This window comes from Sus scrofa, chromosome 9 (genome assembly GCF_054392235.1).
Source record: "Sus scrofa isolate SSC_HxYL_T2T_F1_AM1 chromosome 9, Sscrofa_HxYL_maternal_Yorkshire_Landrace_v2.0, whole genome shotgun sequence".
Taxonomy (NCBI): Eukaryota; Metazoa; Chordata; class Mammalia; order Artiodactyla; family Suidae; genus Sus; species Sus scrofa.
Genome location: NC_139391.1, coordinates 19,662,296 through 19,685,014, shown reverse-complemented (window position 1 = coordinate 19,685,014; position 22,719 = coordinate 19,662,296). Strand labels below are relative to the sequence as shown.

General features: G+C 41.3%; 1 protein-coding gene across 27 annotated transcripts in view; it reads left to right on the top strand.

The window, feature by feature from the left end:
• Window positions 1–22,719, top strand: part of SYTL2 (synaptotagmin like 2) — a 72,916-nt gene that overhangs the window by 34,200 nt on the left and 15,997 nt on the right. For 3 of the 27 annotated variants that reach the window (XM_084975511.1, XM_013979213.3, XM_021062594.2), the window contains 6 exons: window positions 949–1,740; window positions 5,690–9,616; window positions 12,483–12,584; window positions 14,702–14,755; window positions 15,981–16,028; window positions 20,196–20,290. In XM_084975511.1, the coding sequence (XP_084831637.1) occupies window positions 949–1,740; window positions 5,690–9,616; window positions 12,483–12,584; window positions 14,702–14,755; window positions 15,981–16,028; window positions 20,196–20,290 (5,018 nt within the window). Of the gene's footprint in view, window positions 1–948; window positions 1,741–5,689; window positions 9,617–12,482; window positions 12,585–14,701; window positions 14,756–15,980; window positions 16,029–20,095; window positions 20,291–22,719 lie in introns of all 27 variants that reach the window. The other 24 variants (XM_084975525.1, XM_084975520.1, XM_084975517.1 and 21 more) reach the window with 16 other exon arrangements.

Genomic DNA, 22,719 nt, shown 5'->3' with positions numbered 1-22,719 from the left:
TATTGAAGTATAGTTGGTTCACAAGGTTGTGATAATATCTGCTGTACAACAGTGATTCAGTTACACACATATTCTTTTTCAGATTTCCTTGCCATATAGGTTATCACAGAATACTGAGTAGATTTCCCTGTGCTCTATAGGAGGTCCCCATTGACCACCCATTCCATGTATAATAGTGTGCATATGCCAATCCCAAGCCCCCACTTCATCCCTAACCTGCAACTTTCCGATTTAGTAACCATAAGTTTGTTTTTGAAGGATGTGAATCTATTTCTGTTTTGTAAATACATTTGTATCATTTTTTTTAGATGCCACAGAAAAGTGATGTCATAGGATATTTGTCTCTGACTTATTTCACCTGGTATAATGAGCTTTGGGTCCATCCATATTGCTGCAAATGGCATTATTTCATTCTTTTTTATGGCTGAGTAATATTCCATTGTATATGTACACACATCTTCTTTATCCATTCCTCTGTTGATGGACATTTATGTTATAGCACAAAATATTTTACTGTAAAAAGTCCCTGAAACAGGACAGGTTACACTTTTTTTTTAAAACTTTTTGACTATATTAATCTTTGCTTTAGATATTGAGATTTTCTTTAAAAAAATTGTATTCCCTTTTCTAGTTTGTGTACGTGAATTTTTTAAGTGACTTTGTGGTTTTCTTTTAGCCTACTTGAGTTTTTAAATTCTTTTTTAAACTTTTTTTTATTGTGTATATATGTAAAACACAGCAGTCTTAAATGTCTGGTTCAATAACGTTCAGGCGTTAATTTTTAAAGGTTTTTTAATTAGGACTGTACTTAGGCTACATGCTTTACTGTCTTTAATATTTTAGTACTTTTGCTAAATGTAGATTAAATTTATAAGTGTTTTAAATTATTGAGTTACTGTCCATTTGGTATATCATCTAATATGTTTGATTTTTCCGGTGAACTGTCAGAGTCCAAAGAAAAATCATCTCGCCCGGATATTTCAAGTCAAAAGTTAGAGAAACCAGAGCCGACTCTGCCAGGCCCTGAGAAAGGGTCCCAAATCAAGCCTCCAATCCCCAAAGCCAGGAGAATGATGTACAAATCACCTGACCTAAAGCAAGATGATAAGCAGTCCCTTCCTAGACAAAGGACAGACTCCCTGAACACAAGAGGGCCTCCGCGAGGGATCCTGAAACGCAACTCCAGTTCCAGCAGCACAGACTCAGAAACTGTTCGTTTCCATCAGAGCTTTGAACCCAAAAGCAAAATCGTGTCCCCTGGCCTAACCATCCATGAGAGGATTTCTGAGAAGGAGTGTTCTTTAGAGGATGACTCCTCCTCAAACTCGCTGGAGCCGTTAAAGCACGTGAGATTCTCTGCGCTGGAAGATGGACACCCACAGAGTCCAGAGCTAGTCCGTGGCCGTGAGGTGGGAGAATTTGGTGTTTTAGAATCTGACTCGTTGAAGAATGGAACAGAAGATGCTGGGGACGCAGATGAGTTTTGGAAGGACCCTAAGCCCTCGCAGGACAGAAAGCCTTTGCCTTTTCAGCCCCCAGCCTCAAGCCCAAGTGCATCAAAAAGTGACACACATCAGCCAACAACTTCTGGTTCTTTTCCAGTTAATGAGCACCATTCTCCCAAAGAAGTTCTCACTGCAAGACCACAGTCCACTGAGAATCCACACACCCTTGGTGAACACAAAGCTAACTCATCAGAATTGTTAAAGCTTGAGTCAACATTGTCCCAAAACCCTGCTGGTAAGAGATTCGTCACTACCGGGCTACAAAAAAATGACCCAGTGGGCTTGGAATAGCCAGGCCAGCCAGGCAGCCCAGTGGATGCCCCTGGGGAATGTCTATACCTCTTAATGGATTTGGAGGTTTTCCTCAACCACCAATAACGAAAAGAACCAGGATAGCACACTTTTTGGCACATTGTGCTTAATCCTAAAAAATGTAATTGTATCAATTATTTAAACAAATTACAGTATTTTGAGATAAGTCAAAATGTATATGCAGTATTTTGAGATAAGTCAAATGTATTCTCTAATTGTGTGAATTATGCTTAGACCTTTGCACAGAGTAAATAGTATTATTACTCACCTAGTGCAAATTTATCAATTATCATTTAAACCAAATTCTGTTTTCTCTTAATTTCAGGAGAACCTTCACTTTCCTAGCCTCAAAGGACGGGAAACTAGACTTTAAATTCTTACTACAAAAAGCCTCATGCTTGGGCCAGCCCAGGGCCTCCATCTGTTTGTTCTTAGACTTTAAATGCTCTGAAGGAATTTTCTTCTTCTGCGGTGTGAGCTGGGAGGCAGTGAGAATACCACTTTCTCCTACTAACTAGCTCTCAAAGATTTTAAAACTCTCAGGGGATGCCTCAAACAGCTTCCCCATACCTACAGAATTACTTCGTAATTCTTATGTTTTAAAAAACAAGGAGTTCCCATCATGGCTCAGTGGTAACGAACCCGACTAGTATCTATGAGGACACGGGTTTGATCCCTGGCCTTGGGTTAAGGGTCCAGTGTTGCCCTGAGCTGTAGTGTAGGTTGCAGATGAGGCTCAGATCCCACATTGCTGTGGCTGTGGCGTAGGTCAGCAGCTATAGCTCAGATTCGACCCCTACCCTGGGAACTTCCATATGCCACAGGTGCGGCCCTAAAAAGAAAAAAAAATGTGAAAAGTCACTTTATATATTCTTTCTCCACCTTCACTAAATCTTACTCCAACCCTATGATAATATTTTTAGTCAGGAAGATTTCCAGTAGTAAAAGTCAAGTTTCATGTGCTTTCCCCTCCCTTATTAGTCAATGTTAAGTTGACCTTGAGTCACTTTTGCTCCGGCCTACAGTTTCATACTTGTTAGGATCAGTTCACTTCTCAAAGGATAAAACATTTCTATCACCCCTCTCCCTGACATTGTAAAGCATGTGAACAGAATATTTTTTTTAAAAAATTTTAAATTAGCAGGTGCTTCTTCAAGATATAAAGGAGCTCGTATTAAAGGAAATTAGTAAAGTTTGAGTAGACCCTAGCCAATAATTGGACGATGCTTACTTAAATATTCATCCAAAAGAGGAAACAAAAATTTTTGGTTGTTTTCCTTTGTTATAATCCATAGAAAAAAATTGGCAAAACTTTGGTTTTTCAAAGTATGCCTGCTTTCCCACAGACTACCTTTATAACTTTATATCATCTATTTATTTGTGCTTTGTGATTTTTCAATTGCAACTCACCATGAAATTTGGGAAGAAGGCGTCAATTAAATTGATTGGCAAACAAATATTCTGGCCTTAGAGCTTATAAACAAAGTTCTACTTACTCATTAATGGTCTGCTGTTATCCCTATATATACATATTATATATAATATATTAGTATATGTGTATGATATAGACACACACACCAGTAAATACTAGAGCATAAAAAGAAGATTAGGACAGAAAAATTGGTAAACTCTCTAATTGTGTGAATTATAAGGATGTGACTTTAGCTCTAAGCTTTAGGACAGTCAGTATCACACTCATTATAATACTCGAAGAAAACAAAATATTACCTGGCATAAAACTTTTAAAATAACTATTCTTATTTTCATTTCTTTTTTAAATTATAGTTGATTGAAAATGTGCCAGTTTCTGCTATACAGCAGAGTGATCCAGGCATACATATATATATTCTCTTTCCCTTATAATCCCCCATCATGTTCTGCAAGAAATTGGACGTAGTTCCCTGTGTGTTTTTATTTTTAAAGTAATACATGTTCATTTGAAAAGTGTAGAAACATTGGAAAAAAAGAAACGCACGCAGAATAAAACAGTTATCATCTGTGATAACATCACCCAGCATTAATTATTGTGAACATTTAATTGTAGGGCCTTTCAATCATTTTCAGTCATGGATATAATTTAAATTATGTTTATACTGTCCAGACTTTTTTTTTCCCCTGACAGTATATTATAAGCATTTTTTTTCATCTTAAGTGTTCTGTTAGACTAATAAAGAATGCTTAAATATATCTCAAAAGAACTTCACTATTACTGACAGAAATTTAATTGTATAATGTGTAGTTAAGAAAGAAACCAGGATCCACTATAAGCCAATTATTGTACAAGCCTTTGTTGTTGTTGTTGTTATTGTTTTAAGCCTTTGTTGTTTGTATATGTAGCCAGAGCTGTTAAAATTAAAGAGAGAATTTTTTTTGGGGGGGTGGGCCACACCTGCAGCATATGGAGATTCCCAGACTAGGGGTCAAATTGGAGCTACAGCTGCCAGCCTACACCACAGCAATGCAGGATCCGACCCGAGTCTGTAACATACAGCACAGCTCACTGCAACGCCAGATCCTTAACCCACTGATCGAGGCCAGGGATCAAACCCACATCCTTATGGATCCTAGCCGGGTTCGTTAACCACTGAGCCACGAAGGGAACTCCAAGAGAGAATTTGATTCATTGACATTTCTTCTGGTGCTTTTGCAATACAGCTGACTTCATAAAAATTTGGCTCCTATTATTTTCAGAAACATGTATCGTGTAGCTTAGCATTTATAAGGAAGAGGGGGAAATGCCTGAGTTCCCTCATGTGCCACATCCCTTGTGGTTAAGGTTCAGAAAAGTCTCTCCCTGCTTTCCTGTAGCTTAGGAAGAACTTAAATATCCTATTCCAGCCTCCTAGCCACTGGGCTAGCAAACATCAGGGGATAGGTAGAAATCACATCCTCCATCAGTCCTCATGTTACTTGTCTCACAGAAACTACAAATTGCAGAAGTGAAATAGGGGGTAGTGCGGGAGCCTCTCGACACCATGGGCCCAGACTCTACTATGTCACTGGGCTAGCTGGTAGGAAAGATTCCTGGGCCTCATATTCAGAAATTCAGGTTAGGTCTAGCAGGAGGAAGGCCCAGGAATGCCAGTGTCTTCACTGTGCCATTCTGATGTTCTGGAGGGAACTCCTTGTTTAATCTTCCTGAAAGCTGTTTTCCCAGGTCCTGAAATCTCCAAAATCTTTGTTTCTAATAAATAAATAAATATTTATTTATTTTTATCTTTTTAGGGCCTCACCCATAGCATATGGAAGTTCTCAGGAGAGGGGTTGAATTGGAGCTACAGCGGCCAGCCTACATCACAGCCACAGCAATGCCAGATCTGAGCTGCATCTATAATCCACACCACAGCTCACAGCAACTCCAGATCCATAACCCACTGGGCAAGGCCAGGAATTGAACCCGCATCCTCATGGATACTAGTTGGGTTTCTTTACCTCTGAGCCACAATGGAAACTCCCTCAAATTCGAGTATAAGCCCTCTCAAGGGTTTGGGGGTGTGCCAGGGGATGGGCGGAGTCATAAAATCAATGTGCTGTATCTTCCTGGAACGTCTGTTTGAAGCAAAAATTTGAGACAAGGAGAAAATTAATATTTAAAATGTAACATAGGCCAGAATACAAAACCCACATAAATTTTTAAGAGAAAACAGACACTTGGAATTTCCTGCACTTCCAGGGGTCTATATTTAGCTTCCTTTATTCTTATAGGGCATCTTGGGTAGAATATCTTAATGAGGATGCTTTACATTCTAACGCCTGATACATGCTACTATAAATAGTTAATGGTGTGGAAAGTGTAAATGCAAAGCGCCTTTTTAAAAGATATTGTGAGTGACCAAAGAATAATTCTGTAAGTTTTCTCTTTTCTTATTTAGAAAAGCGTTTCTGTGTTGCAGATGAACTGTCTCACACTGAGCCTGAGCCTTCTCAGGTGCCAGATCACAGTTCTAGAGACCATCAGCAAGGTAAGCCCCCTCCTCTCAAGGCCCTAAAAGCTAAGACGTCCTCACGCTCTGGTCCATATGCCACTGAGATGAGGAAGACAACTGATGATTCCATATCTAAAGTCCTAGACTGGTTTAACCGAAGTTCTCATTCAGAAGACAGTAAGTCATCTCTCCAACATCCCCGAGAAACAGAGCCCAAAGGAGAAACAAACTCAAAGTCACAGATTGCGGTTGCCTTGGAGACAGATGATAGCAGTCCAAAAGAAAATGGCTCAAAGGCTCTATTATCCACCAAAGTGAAATTGACACCTGCGGTATCTGATTCAGCATTTCAGATGGAGGAAAATATGCTGCCTTCTGAAAATTGCCAGGACCACAAGGTGAATGTCAAACCCAAATCTATTAATTTGTCCCAACAAGGCAAGGAACATCCAGGCATACTGCAACCATTTGAAATCTATAGTCCAAATCAAGAGAGTAAAACTGTGGACTATAGCCAAGGTTCAAAAAACATAGAAGGAACTGGGGTACTTCCTCCAACCCGTCACTATTCTCACAGTGTTCACAAAGGATCTCATGCAGAAGGCCAGGCTTCATGCCGCATTAAGGATGTTGACAGCTTAAGTGAACAAGAAGAGCCCAAGCTTCATGTTTATGAAAAAAACAGAGGAAAGTCGGAAGTGAATTTTGATTCTACAGCAATTGCCGAAGAGCCAAGTTTGAAAGACAACATGAAGGCAGAGAGAGAGAGCAAAGGAAGGGATACTTATAACCTTAAAGCTTCTTTAGAACCGGAGAAGACTGAACTGCCACCTGAGGTGGCCAGCAATAAGTCTTGGAAGAAGCCCGAGGTCCAGCTACAAGAAGCTGGTGAGGTTTCCCAGAACCAAGTGCAGCGAGAGAAATACAAAAGAGTGAGTGACAGAATATCGTTTTGGGAAGGTGAGAAAACTGCTGCTAAGATAACTCATAAAGAACCCACATCTTCATTCAGTCAGGAACGACCTTCTGCTAATGCATATCCGCCTGTGAAGTCCACCAATAGTTTATCTACAGGCCATAGTAAATATAATAATCAAGTCACTGCCAAACCAGTGGTCCTAGATAAGGATGGCCAAGCAGCCCATCTCTCTGGTTTTTATTCCTCACATAAACCTAAAGAGACCAGGCCCCAAGTATTAGGTCCATCCAAAAATTATCCTTCAGCTGACCAACCAGGTCAAGTGTCTCTGTTTCGGAATAAGACAACTGAGCCTGTGAAAAGATTACCAGTGCCAGACCATTTGCATTCCGGAAAGGACACTACTTTACCGCCACTGCCACATCCTTCAGATGTTGGGAGTGAAATACATACCTCTTTGGAGAAAGACAGATCTCAAATCGATGAATCGAATCCCAACTTTAAAGTTATGTCCCTAAGAGAAAGAATGGATGAACCCAGTACAGAACAGGTCTATAATCACTCTCAATTTGAGAATCTGAGGAAGTTTTGGGACTTAGGAGCCCAGCCAAACAGTCAAGATACTGTGGAGGAGAATACTACCACCAGCGGCCAAAAAAAATCTGTGCCTTTTAATAGCCAGAAACACAAAGAATTCAGTGACATTAAATCATCAGGAAAAAATACCCACGAAAGAGAGAAAACAGTTCCGGCAAGAGAGGAAACAGAGAAATTAAATTCACAGAGCACACTCCAGGTGTTACCAGATGAAACCACATTTCCATTGAGACCACCCAGAAAGTCCACTCATCAGTTGCCAGGAAATGAATCACCAAAGGAAAACATGGAAAAAAATACGGAACCGTTTGTTACTCCAGAGTTCAAGGAAGAAAAGGATTACTCTGACCGAAAGATGCAAGAGATTCAGGAATCCGTAGTGAAAACAAGTGTTTCGTCTAAGGACTACAAAGACACTTTTAACGACAGCTTGCAGAAGCTGCTTTCAGAAGCTTCGTCCCCAGGCATCCAGGCTTCTGGTGGAGAAGTTCATGAAAAACAAGTGCTTGAACCAGGGGTTTCTGAAAAGAGGATATGGCCTCCAAAGACAGATTCTGCTGCTATTGAGGAAGAAGCCAAAGGACTTAAGGAGATCATTCATGAACATATAGACAAAACAGTAGCTCCTCCCAGGGTCAAACCGAACACTTTGGCTGCGAGTCTAGACAAACTCCTGAAGGAAACACCTGGAACTCCACCCTCGCCCTTGCACACCAAGTGTGAGCTCGTCACTACTAGGATCAGCGCTGAGTCTGAAGAGCATAGAGAGGTTGCAAAGGGGATAGAAGGGAATCCGAATCCATCAGTCTATCAGAGAGAGAAAGTAGCTCCTTTGCCAGAGGGGGGAGAAACTTGGGGAAAGACGGCTCCCTCCCAGACAGCTCGGAGTGGTGAGTGCCCGCTGAAGGTGGCGAGCTCATTTCGCGTGGGCGCAGAGGGTTCTCGCCCACTGGGTCAGCCTCCCCAGTGTCACAGAAAGGGTTCTTGCAGGGATGTGGCCAACTCTCCCCAAGACAGGCCCTCTTTCAGGGATGCTCAGCTTGCTCCCCAGGATGAGGCATTTCCTTCTCAAAGGGAAATCTCAGAGACTGTAGAAAAGATTGTTATTCCACCCAAACCTGCACTGGCTGACGTCAGGGCTGCATTACAGAAGCTCTTTAGAGAAGCCTGTTTGAGTTATCCAGCTGAGAGGGAAGTCGTTTCTGGAGTAGTAAACGCAGAATTTCCTGAGAGCGTGCAGGTCCCAGGTAGCCCCCCAGATTCTCTGAGAGTTAGCCCACCATGGGCTTCAGTGGACACCACAGTTCCAGAGAGAAAGAACTTTTGTGCCTTTAGCGTAGTTCCTGATAAAACTCAGGAAGCTGGGTCTTGGTCAGCTGCCCACATGTCTCCAACAGAGCAGACCCTGAGCTCATCTGCTTCCACTGCTGCTCGGTACGGCCCAGAGTTACCTCAGGAAGTGACAGAAAGTGTGAGGGAGACAGTTGTTCAGCCTAAATCAGAGCTCCTTGAGTTCAGCGCTGGCTTAGAAAAACTACTGAAGGAAACAATTGCAACCCCCTGTTCAAGACATGACAGTGATCCCAGGGCTCTTGATTCATCTGAGCTAATAGGTAGTACTGAGGTGCCCAGGCAAGCTGCTCCTGCATTCCATCCTAAGGAAGTAAAAGAAACAATAAAAAAGTCTGAGGCCCCATCCAAAGCTGAGGGTGCTTTTGATATTGGTTTTGAGAAACTCCTTAAAGAAACATCTAACAGTTGTTCTTATCAGCTCCCAATGTCAGTGAAGGATGAAACTCCCGAGAAGGAGCTTTCCCAGTCAAGGCAGGCGAGGTGCCTGGGGAAAGTGCCCCCCTTTTCCTGGACAGCCTCAGGGGCCTCTGGAATGAAGCTCAAGAGTCATGCTTCCCGGTCCCACGTCAACCAAGGTGGTGAAGAGTTGGGAAGAGACAAAGCTGTGACTGATGGATCCATAGATCTCTGTGGTTCTGAAAGTGGGATTGAGATCCCTGGCACCGCACAACTGTCTGTGGACCATGCAACAGGGACCACTGAAATGATAAACCCCCCAGAGGACAGGGATAGTGAGAGGGAGGTGGCAGTGGTTCAAGAAGGGGCTTCTCAGGAGCCGGGTTTCAAAGAGGCTCCTGAAGCAATTAGTTTGCCCAGAAGTGAGCAACCCTTCTTCCCTCTCCTGACGACCGCAGAAAACTCTATGAAAATAAGTAAAGTTGAATTGATTCTGGCATCACTGTATAAGAGAGCAGGGAAACATGAAGAAAAAGAAGGCATCTCTGACTCTGATTTTGCAGATGGAAACATCAGTTCTAATGCAGAAAGCTGGAGAAATACCTCCAGTGAGCATTTTAATGAGTTCGTTTACATAATGGTGACATAAAGGATGGTATAGCTTTTAAAACTAGGATTAATTTGACAGTCCCAAACTGTGCTAAATTCTCTGCACTTCAGTTCTCCCTAGATTTTCTTAATAAAAACTACATTTCCTTTTGTATTCTTTAATCAAATGAATTACATAGCGATTGCTTGACCCATAAGGCAGTGTTTCAGAATCTGGCTTGATTCTCACCAATCAACAGTAGAATCTTTATGTTTCAAAAATAGTAAGATCTGTGGCAAGAAAGTGCCACAAAGGAGCTCAAATTTCTCTTTTAGGGGCAGCATTTTACCACAGTAGTGGCTGAGTACCAGGAACAAAAGTGCAAGGCTGGAACTTTCCCTCAGATATCTTGTGCTGTGGTATTTTTGCTGCCGCTCTCTCCTTCTCATTTTCAATTATCTGCAGACTATTCCCCTTCTAGAGTATGACTCAGTCCGATGACTTCACCTGATTCCACCTAAGGGCATAGCCTGGCCTGAAGCATTTCTTTGGCTCCAGCTTTAGCTAAGTGGATGAAGATCTTAATCAATTACCATATTCTTCTAAGTGGACTTTGGGTCCTGGTTTCAGCCAGGCTATGAAGCCCCAGGGCTTAAGTCAGTTTGCTGTTCTGATCAACATGGTTATTTTAGGAGGGAAACCCAGGAACAAATAGGGATTAGAAGTTACCTGATTAGAGGGATGAAATGATAAAGGATACTCTCTGGCTGGAACATTTTAACCAAAGTTGCACAACAACTAGTGTTGACCACCTTCCTTAGTAGAAAATTAATGGAATTTGTCATTTTTCTACCTCCCTTCAGTCTCAGTGGGAACAAATGAGCTTTGCTGAGTGGCTGACTTGAGAGGTTTGGGTTCCTTTACAAGTAACTGGAGGGCCTCTTCTTGAAAACTGACCAAGAATCCACCTTTAATCCTGATTAATCAAGCTGAAGCCCCTTTAACATTTGTTACTGGTGAGAAAAGGAAAGTGAAATACCGGTCTCTGAAACCAGACATATGCATGTTATAAGCAGGTGTATAAGCATGTTAAATTGTTGAAGTAGACTTTTACTAAGCTACCTCATGAGTTACTAGGGTAAACTGACCCATCAGAGGTGAAGGGCTTGTAAATTTGCTCTTACTTTGGAGATTGTTCCTTAATGTGTATAGCTGTGTTCAAGAATACCAGTGTAACTGATTGAACAACAAAAAGCCCATCTTAAAAATGAAGTATAGGAGTTCTTGTCATGGCTCAGTGGTTAACGAATCCGACTAGGAACCATGAGGTTGCAGGTTTGATCCCTGGCCTTGCTCAGTGGGTTAAGGATCCAGCGTTGCCTTGAGCTGTGGTGTAGGTGGCAGACGCGGCTCGGATCCTGTGTTGCTGTGGCTGTGGTGTAGGCCGGTGGCTACAGCTCTGATTCGACCCCTAGCCAGGGAACCTCCATATGCCACGGGAGCAGCCCTAGAAAAGGCAAAAAGAAAAAAAAAAAAAAATGAAGTATAAAGAACCACCCAGACAAAGCCCAGAGAAGATGTTTTAAAATGATAAGCCAAGTAGGAGGTATAAAATGGTACAGTCATAGTTCCATATCCTTTAACCTAAATTATTATTTTTTACATAAATGGGTGGAGCTGGAATGAGAGTAGGAAAGAACCTGACAACAAGAGTACCATAATTTTGGTGAGCATCCTAACATGTTTGACTTGTGGCTGAGCTCTTAACCAATCAATAGTTTAATATGTTCCTTTTAAAAAAAGGGAGAGAATGCTAGGAGATTATGTGCATTATTAGTATATTAAAGCATATTAAAGTCACTGAGAAGGTCTGTAGTAGGAACCTTTTACATTTGAACACAGAGCAACTCAAATCTGATCCATCTTGGAATCCATTACTGTGGAATGCCTATTAACATTGGGCAGAACTGGGATGCATTTCAGGAAAGTATTGTCTAGAGAAATGGTTCCCAAATTCATCGACTCATTAATGGAATCATTCATTGATTTAGCAAACATTTTTGAAGTGCCTGTTGCCAGCCACTATTCTAGGCACTGAGAATACAGCAGTGACGAATGGCAGTACTCAGACCAGGGCTTATCTGGGAGGGAGTTTTCACCGTCGAAATGGAAAAATGAAGGACTGTCTAGAGCAATTGTTTTGTAATGTTAGGTGTTATGCCCTTTTACTTTTTTTCTCTTGTGTTCCTAAAATGCCTTTCCTTTTTATAAAAGAAAGGCATTGGTAGGACGGTAGAGTCTCCCCCCTTTGAAATGTCTTAGCAAAATTTAAAAAAATTGACTATCTCATGTCCTTACCCACCATTTTGCTGGAAATTTTATTAAGTTCATGCAACCCCCAAAGCCTACATTTGTTGATCTGGAGAATTCACCCATCCAGGTACCCTATTATACACCGATGTTGAAACATCTGAATCCTGCCTTCCATGGTTTTCAGCTAATGATTTTAATGTCCCTAAAACTATTTTGTGGCTATCTTCAAAAGCTAGAAGTGAAGGAGCAAATCATGTGCCTAAAACAGAGGTGTAGACAACTAAGAGATCCCATTTCTATTAATGCGGTCATCTTGTTAATCTTGTTTCTATGTCATTTATGCTTACAGATATTTCTTGACCAGGAACGTTGTTTAAAGAACATACTAATAGTGGAGAAATTTTATTTTCGTATGTGGAGCGCTTCCTAGAGTGAATACAAGTATAGAGACTTATGGCATAATACCTCCTTTCAACCTACTGTTTCAATGTCCATTGGTTATTAAGAGTTTGGTTGGTGGTCTTTTTGTTTGTTTGCATTGTGCAGTATTCATCGGTTTTGTCTTGTAACAGGTTCAGAAGAAGAACCCAGTCCTGTTTTGAAAACTTTGGAAAGGAGTGCTGCTAGGAAAATGCCTTCCAAAAGTCTAGAAGATATTTCATCAGATTCATCAAGTGAGAATAAAGTTTGTCCCACTCTTCATGCCCCATCTAAGCTTAAAAATGCTACATGCTCTTCTGTGGCCTGACTGCATGCTCTTGTGCACTGAAACCCCTAAAGGGGGGCTTAACAGATGAGAATAACTTTCCCGAAGGGAGCCGAAGAGGCTCACCCTAAAGTGGCTGAAACTTTGCTTGTAAAATAACACATGAGGTTTGGTTACTAGGACACTGGGTTTCCTTGAAAAATCCCAGTTTGAGTGTTTATTTAAGTACAGTAAATTTCAAGACTGTGGTAGCTAGTGGTTCTAGTGGTTCTAGCTAACATCCCTGTGTGCCAAGATGTGGCTAAGCATTTTACACGCATTATTTTACTGAACTGGCATAAGCAACCCTGTGAGGGACAAATTGTTATCCCCATTTTACAGATAAGGAAAGTCAAGTCAAGAGAGGTAGAGTAATTTGCATCCTGGCATATAGCAGAGCTGAGACTCAAAATCAACAGGCTGTTACCAAGAACATTTATGAAGTGACCATGTTACATATGAGAGTGTTGGCTGCCCGATGAATTTTGCATGATATGGATATGAATTCATCCCTGACTTCAAGAACTTTCCTTTCTCTTTTATCCCTTCTTTTCACGAATTTCTTTTGGATGGTAGAGCTATAAACCCAAAGGCTACCTGGCACGCAACTCTTCAGGCACATCATTCGCCATTGACTGCTTTAATTGGTGAAGGATTTCTTGAATACTAACATAAAGTATAATGTGTATAGGAACTTGTGAGCCAGACAAATGAATTGGAAACTACGACTTCTAGGGGTTTTTGTTTTTTTGGGCTGCACCCGCAGCATGCAGAGTTCCTGGGCCAGGGATTGAACCCGACCCAAGCCACTCACTACAGTGACAATGCTGGAGCCTCAACCTACTGAGCCATGTGGGAACTCCCTGTTCTTATTATTTTTAATCTAAGATGCACCCTTGGGATTACACATGGTCATGAGAAAATGTATTGAGTGCAAGTTAACCACTGCCAAACTCATATGATTAAAAATTGACTGCTGTCATGTTTAGAATATTTTTATGCATCTGCAATTGAGACTAAATGTCAGAATTTGAAAAAGAAGGAAAAAGAGAAAAAGCTGTGTCACTAAACAGTTGCTAAAATTTGGAGATTTTCAGGGCTCGAGGATAGTAGTCCCGATTTGGAATGCAGTCCTCACCCTTCCAAAGACCTTGGAATCCCAGGGTTGGAAGAGACCCTGAAGGTCACCCATTCCGAACAACCCCCAATTCAGGAATTCCCGCTACAGCCTCCTCAACAGGTGGCCAACCCCCCACATCCGCCTGAATGCTTCCAGAGAAGGCGAGCCCAGTCCCTTACTAGACAGCCCTGATTGTTCTTTCCCATGTCACTGAAGGCCGTGGGGGTGGGGGTGGGGGGACACAAAACCTCAGCAACAATTGTCCAATTTGGCAAACCTTTTGCCTGAGAAGCATGGGGCTATTTCCATGGCGCAGCTTTAAAGTACTCAGGAATGTGTAGGGTTAAAAAAAAAAAAAAATCTCCATCAGCTGACGGGTATTCCTGCACGCTCCCTTCCAAATACCGATACCCACTCTCACACTAGCCTGCCAAGATTCCACTTAGCAGCTGGTCCCCAGTTACATCTCTTCAGTTGACTTCCCAAGCAAGGCTCCCAGAGGCATACACAAACGATGATGCACACGCAGAAGTATTTGTTAATGACCAAGGGTTGGGGAAGGTGTTAGTCATGGCTATGCATCTTACCCTTTCCAGAAGAATAGAGAGGCTGCTGCAGCCCCGTGCTTTCTCCTGCTGCCGGCCGATTGCTTGCTCTGAGCTAACCCTCTATCTAACCCTTGGGAGTCCGTGTGCAGCAGCGTGCTGATGTAAGCTGCATCGGGGGTGAAATGGGAGCTCCCGCTATGGCACTGGCTCAAGTAGCTAATCTAAAGAGAAAGTATTTGGGGGAAGACATCTTGGTTGCACCCCTCACCGCATCTTGACTAATTGCTGCCAACTCCGGGGGCTCCCAGGGACAATCGCATTGTTCTTTCCTCGCCAAGGGGCAGTCGTGTTAACCGTTTCTTAATTTCTCCTGCACAGATCAAGCAAAAGTAGATAATCTGCCAGAAGAATTAGTACGTAGTGCTGAAGATGGTAAATATCTTTATGTATTTGCATGTCTGTCTGTGTGTCAGGTTCTGGGGCGGTTTGGGCCAGTCACCGGGACGCAGCTGTGAGATAAATAGAAGAGCGTCATTTGCCACTACGTGATGAATGGTGCCTAAGTTATTATAAAATGGTTCTGACTTGGTGCATTTAATACAGTTTGTATGCTTAAGGTTTCTGCTGGTGACACTGTTCTGAGGATCTCATCGGAGACCCTTGGCAAGCGAGGGTTTCTATAAATAGGAAATTGTATTTCTGTGGATATGAGCAGGGTTTTGCCACTCTGACATGCAGAACTCCTTGTGAAGGGAGAGTGGAGTGGATTCCTGGGTTAAGTTATCGCTGAATTTAATTCTCAAGTCCCAGCATGTAGATCTCTCTGGGTATAACTGGTAAAGCTTTAAGTTCAAAGAGAAGGGTCCCAGAACAAGAGCGGGCATCCTGTTTCTGCTCATGAACATAAGTATAGTGAAATGAACTGATTCTGAATATTAAGGAGCCAGAAGGTCTTGCAGCTTGTCAGTGGACCAGGTATTATTGGCTTCAGTTATAAAATGAATAGGTTGCTAGCTGGGGAAGGGATGGAAAGGAGGCTGATTTTTATGGTTCAGCGTTGATGCAAATGTATGATTTGTATTGGGATGCTGGAATTTTGTTTTCTAAATTGCTTTCACAAAAATAAGAAAACTGTATATTAACTGAGCTTTCCCATGTAAAATGCAGCAACAGAGCTCTTCACAGGTCATGCCCTACTTATATGTAATAGTTTTGTCTTTCGCATTTTATGTTTACGACAATCCCATTGAGGTAGGTGGGGCAGTGATTTTTATCTTCGTTTTACAGATAAGAAAAGCTCAGAGAAATTAGGTGATCGGTCAAGGCTCCTTTAGCTAGTCAGTCGGTGGGAGGGTAGGGATAGGCTCTCGGTGTCACTGCTCGTAGTCCAATGCTCTTTTCATTTTCCATGCTGTGGCTGAGTGAGTGAGAGGAAAGATGCTGAACATCTCCTATGCTGGATGTTGGATTTTCATTTGAACAGGAGCCCTTTAACAGGCTCAGAAGAAATGCGCTGGGGAACAGACGAAAGCAAGCCGAAAACCTGTCATGTATTCTGCAGTCTGGGTTGTGAAACTGACATTTGAGCTTTACTTTCATGTCTCTTTAATCTTTCTGTTGAAATGGTATTTATTCTCAATGTTGCTCTTCTGAGTAGATCAAAAAGCAGATCAGGAGCCAGATACAAATGAATGCATTCCAGGAAGTGAGTAGCAGGATCTTTCTTACAAATGACTAAATGTTGCCACTCTACGTGGTGTTAAATGTACTGAAATAACTAACCCCCTTAATAACATTTATTATTGTACTAAACTCTTGCCACTTACAAAAAACTATTTCATTCTGACAAGGGTTTTATTAAAAAGCGTTTTACTACTGCCTTGGTTGACAGATTAATTCATGATTCCACTGATGAATCGTTATACATTTAATATATATTATATATATAATATATAGGCATTCTCCTTGTGGCACAGTGGAAACAAATCCAACTAGTATCCATAAGGAAGCGTGTTCGATCTCTGGCCGTGCTCAGTGGGTCAGGGATCTGGCGTTGCCGTGAGCTGTGGTGTGGGTCACAGATGCACTTCGTATTCCACGTTGCTGCGGCTGTGGTGTAGACCGGCAGCTGTAGCTCCGATTCAACCCCTAGCCTGGGAACTTCCATGTGCTGCCAGCGTGGCCCTAAAAAAATAAAAATAAAAAAATGATATACACACACACATAATTCTGTAAATCTGATCTATAAAGGGGTATATATGATCATACTACATAGTCATATATACATGCATATAAATATGCACACAGACACACACATGTTGTCACTGAGCACTGTTATTACCTTTGCCAGTCTCTCTCTTGTTTGAGTGTTTACTTAAAGTGAAATTGGCACTTTCTAATATCACTTGGCTTTTATGTTGCACTATGATCTTGAGTATTGAATCTTTTTTGGCCTTGACACAAGACTATAGTCATGAAGCAATTTATGATGTATTTGGACCTAAGAAAGAGCTGCACTTTGACCATTACGATGTCGTATGGTTCTGTATACCCCTTTATGTATCAGATTTAGAAGTAAATTTCATACTGCCCCTCGTTTAAGCTCTGAGGTTCAAAACTCAAATACTGCATGCTCAATATGTAAAGCACGTGGATTTTAAAATCTTAAGTGGGAAATGTATGTGACAACATGGATGGATGTAGAGGGTGTGATGCTACAAGAAGTAAGTCAGAAAGACAAAGACCACAGGATCTCACTTATATGTGGAATCTAAAAAAACAGAACAAAAACAGATTCAAAGAACAAGTGGGTGGTTGCAGGGGGAAAGAAGAGGGGTCTAGATGAAGGGGATTAACTTGTAAATGTAAGGTGAGATAACACAAGGCATAAGGAGTATGGTCAATAATATTATAATAAATTTGTATGGTGGCAGATGGTTACTAGACTTATGGTAGTCATAATGTATGCAAATGTGAAATTACTAGGTCGTATACCTGAAACTAACGTAATATTGTATGTCAACTATATTTCTTTTTTTCTTTTTCTTTTTGTCAACTATATTTCATTTAAAAAAAAGTGTATGTATACTTGTGGTAGCTAATGTGCATCAACTAATTAATACCCCCCACCAAGAAAAGATAATGATTATTCACTGTTTTCTGTTCAATCTGAAGGTTCCTGTACTTGACTGTGACTATTGTCTCGAGGACAAATAGTGCCTTAAAAAGGTGTCTGTGGGAATGAGCAAAGCATGCAGATATGCGTCCCTTTTTCAGCCGGTTTCATAATCCTAGGCACTGGAGGGGTAAAGATGATACACATACCTGCCCTCTGGAGTCCACAGAGTTTTTAATAACACTTTCCCAACGGTCTTTGGCTGTGCTAATGGTTCGTAAAGAGAAGAGCAGCTAAATGAAGGAGCCATTAGCTAGAGAAAAAATGCTGATGCTTAAAGGCAGTGGCATCTCCTCTGAAATCTGAAACTTTGCTCATGAAGTTCTCCTGCCGGAGATGAAGGCGCTGAGCTTTGGCACATGACCTGACAAATTCTTAAGAACAATTTAGGGAAAAAAGCAATCCCGGCTTGTGTGTGTTCTCTGTCCGGCTGCTGCAGAGAAAAATGAGGCTTCTGTCTTGTTTGAAGTGGCAACTGGCTACTTGAGTTTGGTCAGCTTATTTTATCTTTTTATATCTTGTTCATCATTGGCCTGAGAAGTGAAGACAAAACATAGACAATATAGAACAATATATCTGTCTTCATTTGTGACCTCCTAATTAGCTTAGTTATTGGTCAAGACGATTAGGCTAATCACATGCTAAATTCTGGGTAAATTAATTTCTCTCTTTTTTGTGATATTTGCCAAGACGACTCAGTGCCCAGGCTGGGGTTATTCTCTTTCTCTCGATGAAATGAAATGCATGATCAGAATACAAATAACTAAAGCCCAATACATGTAAAACTGATTACATTTGAGTAGTAGATCTATATTTTGAAAGTAACAGTTAGCAGTGTTAGGATAAAAAAGTTTTGCCTACTCCTTGGGGTATATAGTGCCCTTGCAGGACTTAATCTTAACCTGCTTCGGTATAAGTCACCTGAATACATCCACATGTGTTACTGTTTAATGGGAAGTGGTTAAAGCAGATGTCATATTGTGAGAGACACCGTAAATGTATTTTGATGCATTTGTGAGGCTAAAGCTAGGTGAGAACTATTATGTGAATAAGAAAATATTTAATATGTGTAGTTCAAGTTTCTATTTTCCTTCATTAGATTTCTTTTAACCGAAGATGAATTTAGCTAATGTTTAGGGCTAAATTTGAGGCTTTCGAATAATATATAGAAATAGAATTTGATCTGTATTTATCTGTTTTCCTGGTAGCTCTTTCAATGAGAAAGCTAAGTCAGTATATTTTTTTTGTCACATTAGAAAGATGAAGATTTTCTTTCTCTTTTAAAATTGTTTTTTTCTTTTCTTTTGAGGGCCGCACCCATGGCGTATGGAGGTTCCCAGGCTACGGGTCGAATCAGAGCACTAGCCGCTGGCCTACACCACAGCAATGCCAGATTGTTAACCCACTGAGCAAGGCCAGGGGTCGAACCTGCGTCCTCACGCATGCTAGTCAGATTCGTTAACCACTGAGCCACGATGGGAACTCCCAAATAAAGCTTTTCTATCAGATAATGTTTACTTGTTTAGCAAATACTGACCCAGGGCCTAATATGTGCCAGGAACTATTCTAAGTGCCTCAAAACATATTAACTTATTCAATATAAAAGCTCTGATTCACCATCGGAAAAGTTTAGACATTGTCATTTTTAGACAAAGAAGAAAACAGTTTTCTAGAGAGTTCGTTTTGTGGCTCAGTGGTAATGACCCCAATTAGTGTCCATGAGGACATGGGTTCAGTCTCTGGCCTTGCTCAGTGGGTTAAAGGATCCAGTGTTGCCATGAGCTGTGGTGTAGGTCACAGGCATGGCGTGGATCCCATGTGGCTGTGGCTGTGGTGTAGGCTGGCAGCCACAGCTTCACTTTAACCCCTCGCCTGGGCACCTCCATATACTGCAAATGTGGCCCGGAAAATACGAAAGGAAAGAAGGAAGAAACAAAGAAAACAGTTTTCTAACTAGAGTTACACAAATTAGAGAATATGTCATCTTATTGTGAAATTCCATACGTATACTTAATATTTCAGAAAGAAACCGTGTGCTACATTTTCATATTGAATTCTTAGAGCAGCCTACCTTGCATCATTCAAACTTGGGCCTTGGGATATCTCTGTTGAAAATTCTCTGAGTTGACAGCTATCTAAGTTCTGTTTTCAAAAAAGAATTATTTTGAAATTGTAGTCTCATAATTCTGGGTGAGAAACACTCTTAGAAGTCATCACAACAGTCACTAAACCGACCTCTTCTCAGGCACTCAGTACCCAGGACTCTTACGATTGAATTGTGAACCAAGATCCCTGCTATCCAATGAAATAGTTTTTCAGCCTGCAGCATGTTAAACATATATCTCCAGGAGATGAACCAATAAAGTACATGTCAAAGCTCTGATGTGAAAAAATGAAAACCAATTCACATTGGCTGTATGTTTCAGTATAATTCAAATTGAGTTCTCCATTGCGATCAAACCTAGTGGGCTTAAAATTAATTTTTGGTTTCTCTTTGGTTCAACTCCTTGCTAGTTCTTTATAATTTATGAAAACTGCATGTCGCTTATCTTACGGTCCTATGCATGTGAACTACTGTGCCTTTAACCATTTTACAGAAACGTCTCTGTTCATAGATTAAAGAAAAGTGTGTTTTCAACTTAATGCCTTATGTTTGACCATTGAGGATAATTTTGAATGGAACATGCTGCTGTTTAGTTTCCACAGTGCCTTCACAGCCTGATAATCAGTTTTCCCACCCTGACAAACTCAAAAGGATGAGCAAGTCTGTTCCAGCCTTTCTACAAGATGAGGCAAGTTTGTCTTTTGTACCTTCAGAAAAATGGAACCAAATAGGTGAATTTGCTATGCCAAGGTTGGTGTGTTTGTATTCAGCTATGGCAGAGACCAGAGAGGTCAGCGGGACTGACTTTTGCCTCTCATATCAATAGAGGTAGTGTTGTTGGTCCTGGAATGAGGCAAAGCATGTCTCATCTGACTCCTCCAGTAACCCTTTTTTTGGTAGTGAAGTCATATTGCATCGATTTGGGAATGTGACTTTTGTTTCAAAGCCGGTGTAAAAGAAGAAATCCAGGCAGAAAAATGTTGGCCTGAACTCCTGTGCAGCTTAGAGTACATGCTTAGAGTGAAAGCATAACTAGCGTGAAAGCATATGTTAAAATAATAAAGTCACAGTGACATGGCAAACTTGAGTGATATCTACTGGGTGTGATTCCTTGGTATTATCTCTCTTAATCCTCCAAGAATCCCTGGGGGAGAGGGGAGAGCACCATCGTTACTCCCAGATAGCACAGGTGAGGAAACCGAGACTAAGCAAGGTAAGGTAACCTCACTCAGCTAGAAAGGGCTTGAACCAGAGCCCAAATCTGGCCCCCATGCTATTAACTACTCTACTTAACTGTCTCAAGTAAAAACATGACTATTTACTATTCACTGAGTGCCGAGTAAGTACCAGGCACTTAATAGTCTCTCTGATACTCTCATTAACCAAGTTGTGGTAGATACTGTTTCCCCTGTTTTATATTTTTATTTTTTAGTCTTTTTTGCCATTTCTTGGATAGCTCCCGCAGTATATGGAGGTTCCCAGGCTAGGGGTCGGATAGGAGCTGTAGCTGCCAGCCTACGCTAGAGCCACAGCAACGCAGGATCCGAGCAGCGTCTGCGACCTACACCACAGCTCACAGCAACGCCAGATCCTTAACCCACTGAGCAAGGCCAAGGATCGAACCCGAAACCTCATGGTTCCTGGTCAGATTCGTTAACCACTGAGCCACGACAGGAACTCCTTCCTCCGTTTTATAAAAGAAGAAAGCCTCAAATAGGTAAAATAACTTTCCCCAAGTCCAGCAGCTACTAAAAAGTAGATCTAAGATTTTAACTCAGCTCTTTTGCCTTAATTGAGATTGTGTGTTCTTGCAGCCAGGCACCTGGGAGTCTGAGCTTTGAAGTGAGACACTCCCGGTCCTGGTGGTGCTACTGATTGTCTATGTGATTATGGACAATTTCCTAAGCTTCCCTGAGTGCTTTCCTAGAACTGACCTCATTAGATTGGGAGGAGTCAGTGAGATAATGCAGGAAAAACACATAGCACAATGCTGACATATAGCACCTTAATGTTAACGCTTCCTATTTGCAGTGTGGTCTTATTTTTTCATGGTGAAATAAAAGCTTCATCCTCAAGCATTCTCTTAGTAGATGGAATGTAAGGAAAGCTCTGGACAACTTATAAATTACATCCCTCCTCCCCCACCTCCTGGGCACCCCTCTACCTGCTCTTTAGATGATCTGCATCTGCAAATATTCAGCCCTTGATGAATGTGCTTAAGAGCCCATATTACAGTTTCTTTGAAAGAATCACTCATTCTTTGACATGAACTCATTAGTTGGAAGCCAGCCTAGGCACCTCATGGAGTTCCTATGCTTTTATCCCTTTGTTGATACGCTTTGGTCTTGGTTGGTCCTTTGAATGAACCATATAATAACTTGAGAGGCAAAATGATACCAGTCCTTGATGTTTAATTTTTCTCCTCCCTTCAGTTTTAACCCGCTGCCTCATAGCTCTGCACAAAAGACAGTCTAAATCAGAGATGCCAGGTTAAGCTGTATCATTTTACCTTCCAAAGCACTTGGGGTGCCCTGCTTCTTTGTCCACTGTCCCTTTGAGGCTTAGCATCCGTCACCTTTGTTGAGGGCCAGCTTTGTGAAAATCACTGTTCCAGGTCATCAAAACAAGGTCCTATCCTTGCAATAATCACTAATGATCTGATGTACTAGGTAGAATGTATTAGGGCTGTGATGGGGGAAATGGTTTATGAGTGTGTGGGGGAGAGATGGTGGTAATAGAGACATGAAAAAGGTGTGGATTTTTTTTTTCTTTCATCCTTGAGGAAGGATTCTTTTTTCATCCGTATGTATCATAATTTTTTAAAACTCCTTTCTTAATCTGCATTACAATTGGCATCTGTTACACTGATATGTAATTGCATGGCCCTGGAATATGTTGGCATGAACTAACCATTCCTGCACAAAGGTGTTTCCCTAACCCCAGGAGCCACTGAACTATTCCCTAAACACTTTAACCGCAAAAGGAGCTCATTCTGAATCATGCATTTTTAAAGCTACCATCTAATAAACTTTAGATATAAATATAATAAAATTTGTTATTGTAACTTTTCTTTCTTGACCCAGGCAAATATTTCCTGGAACATATTTAGAATAAAAA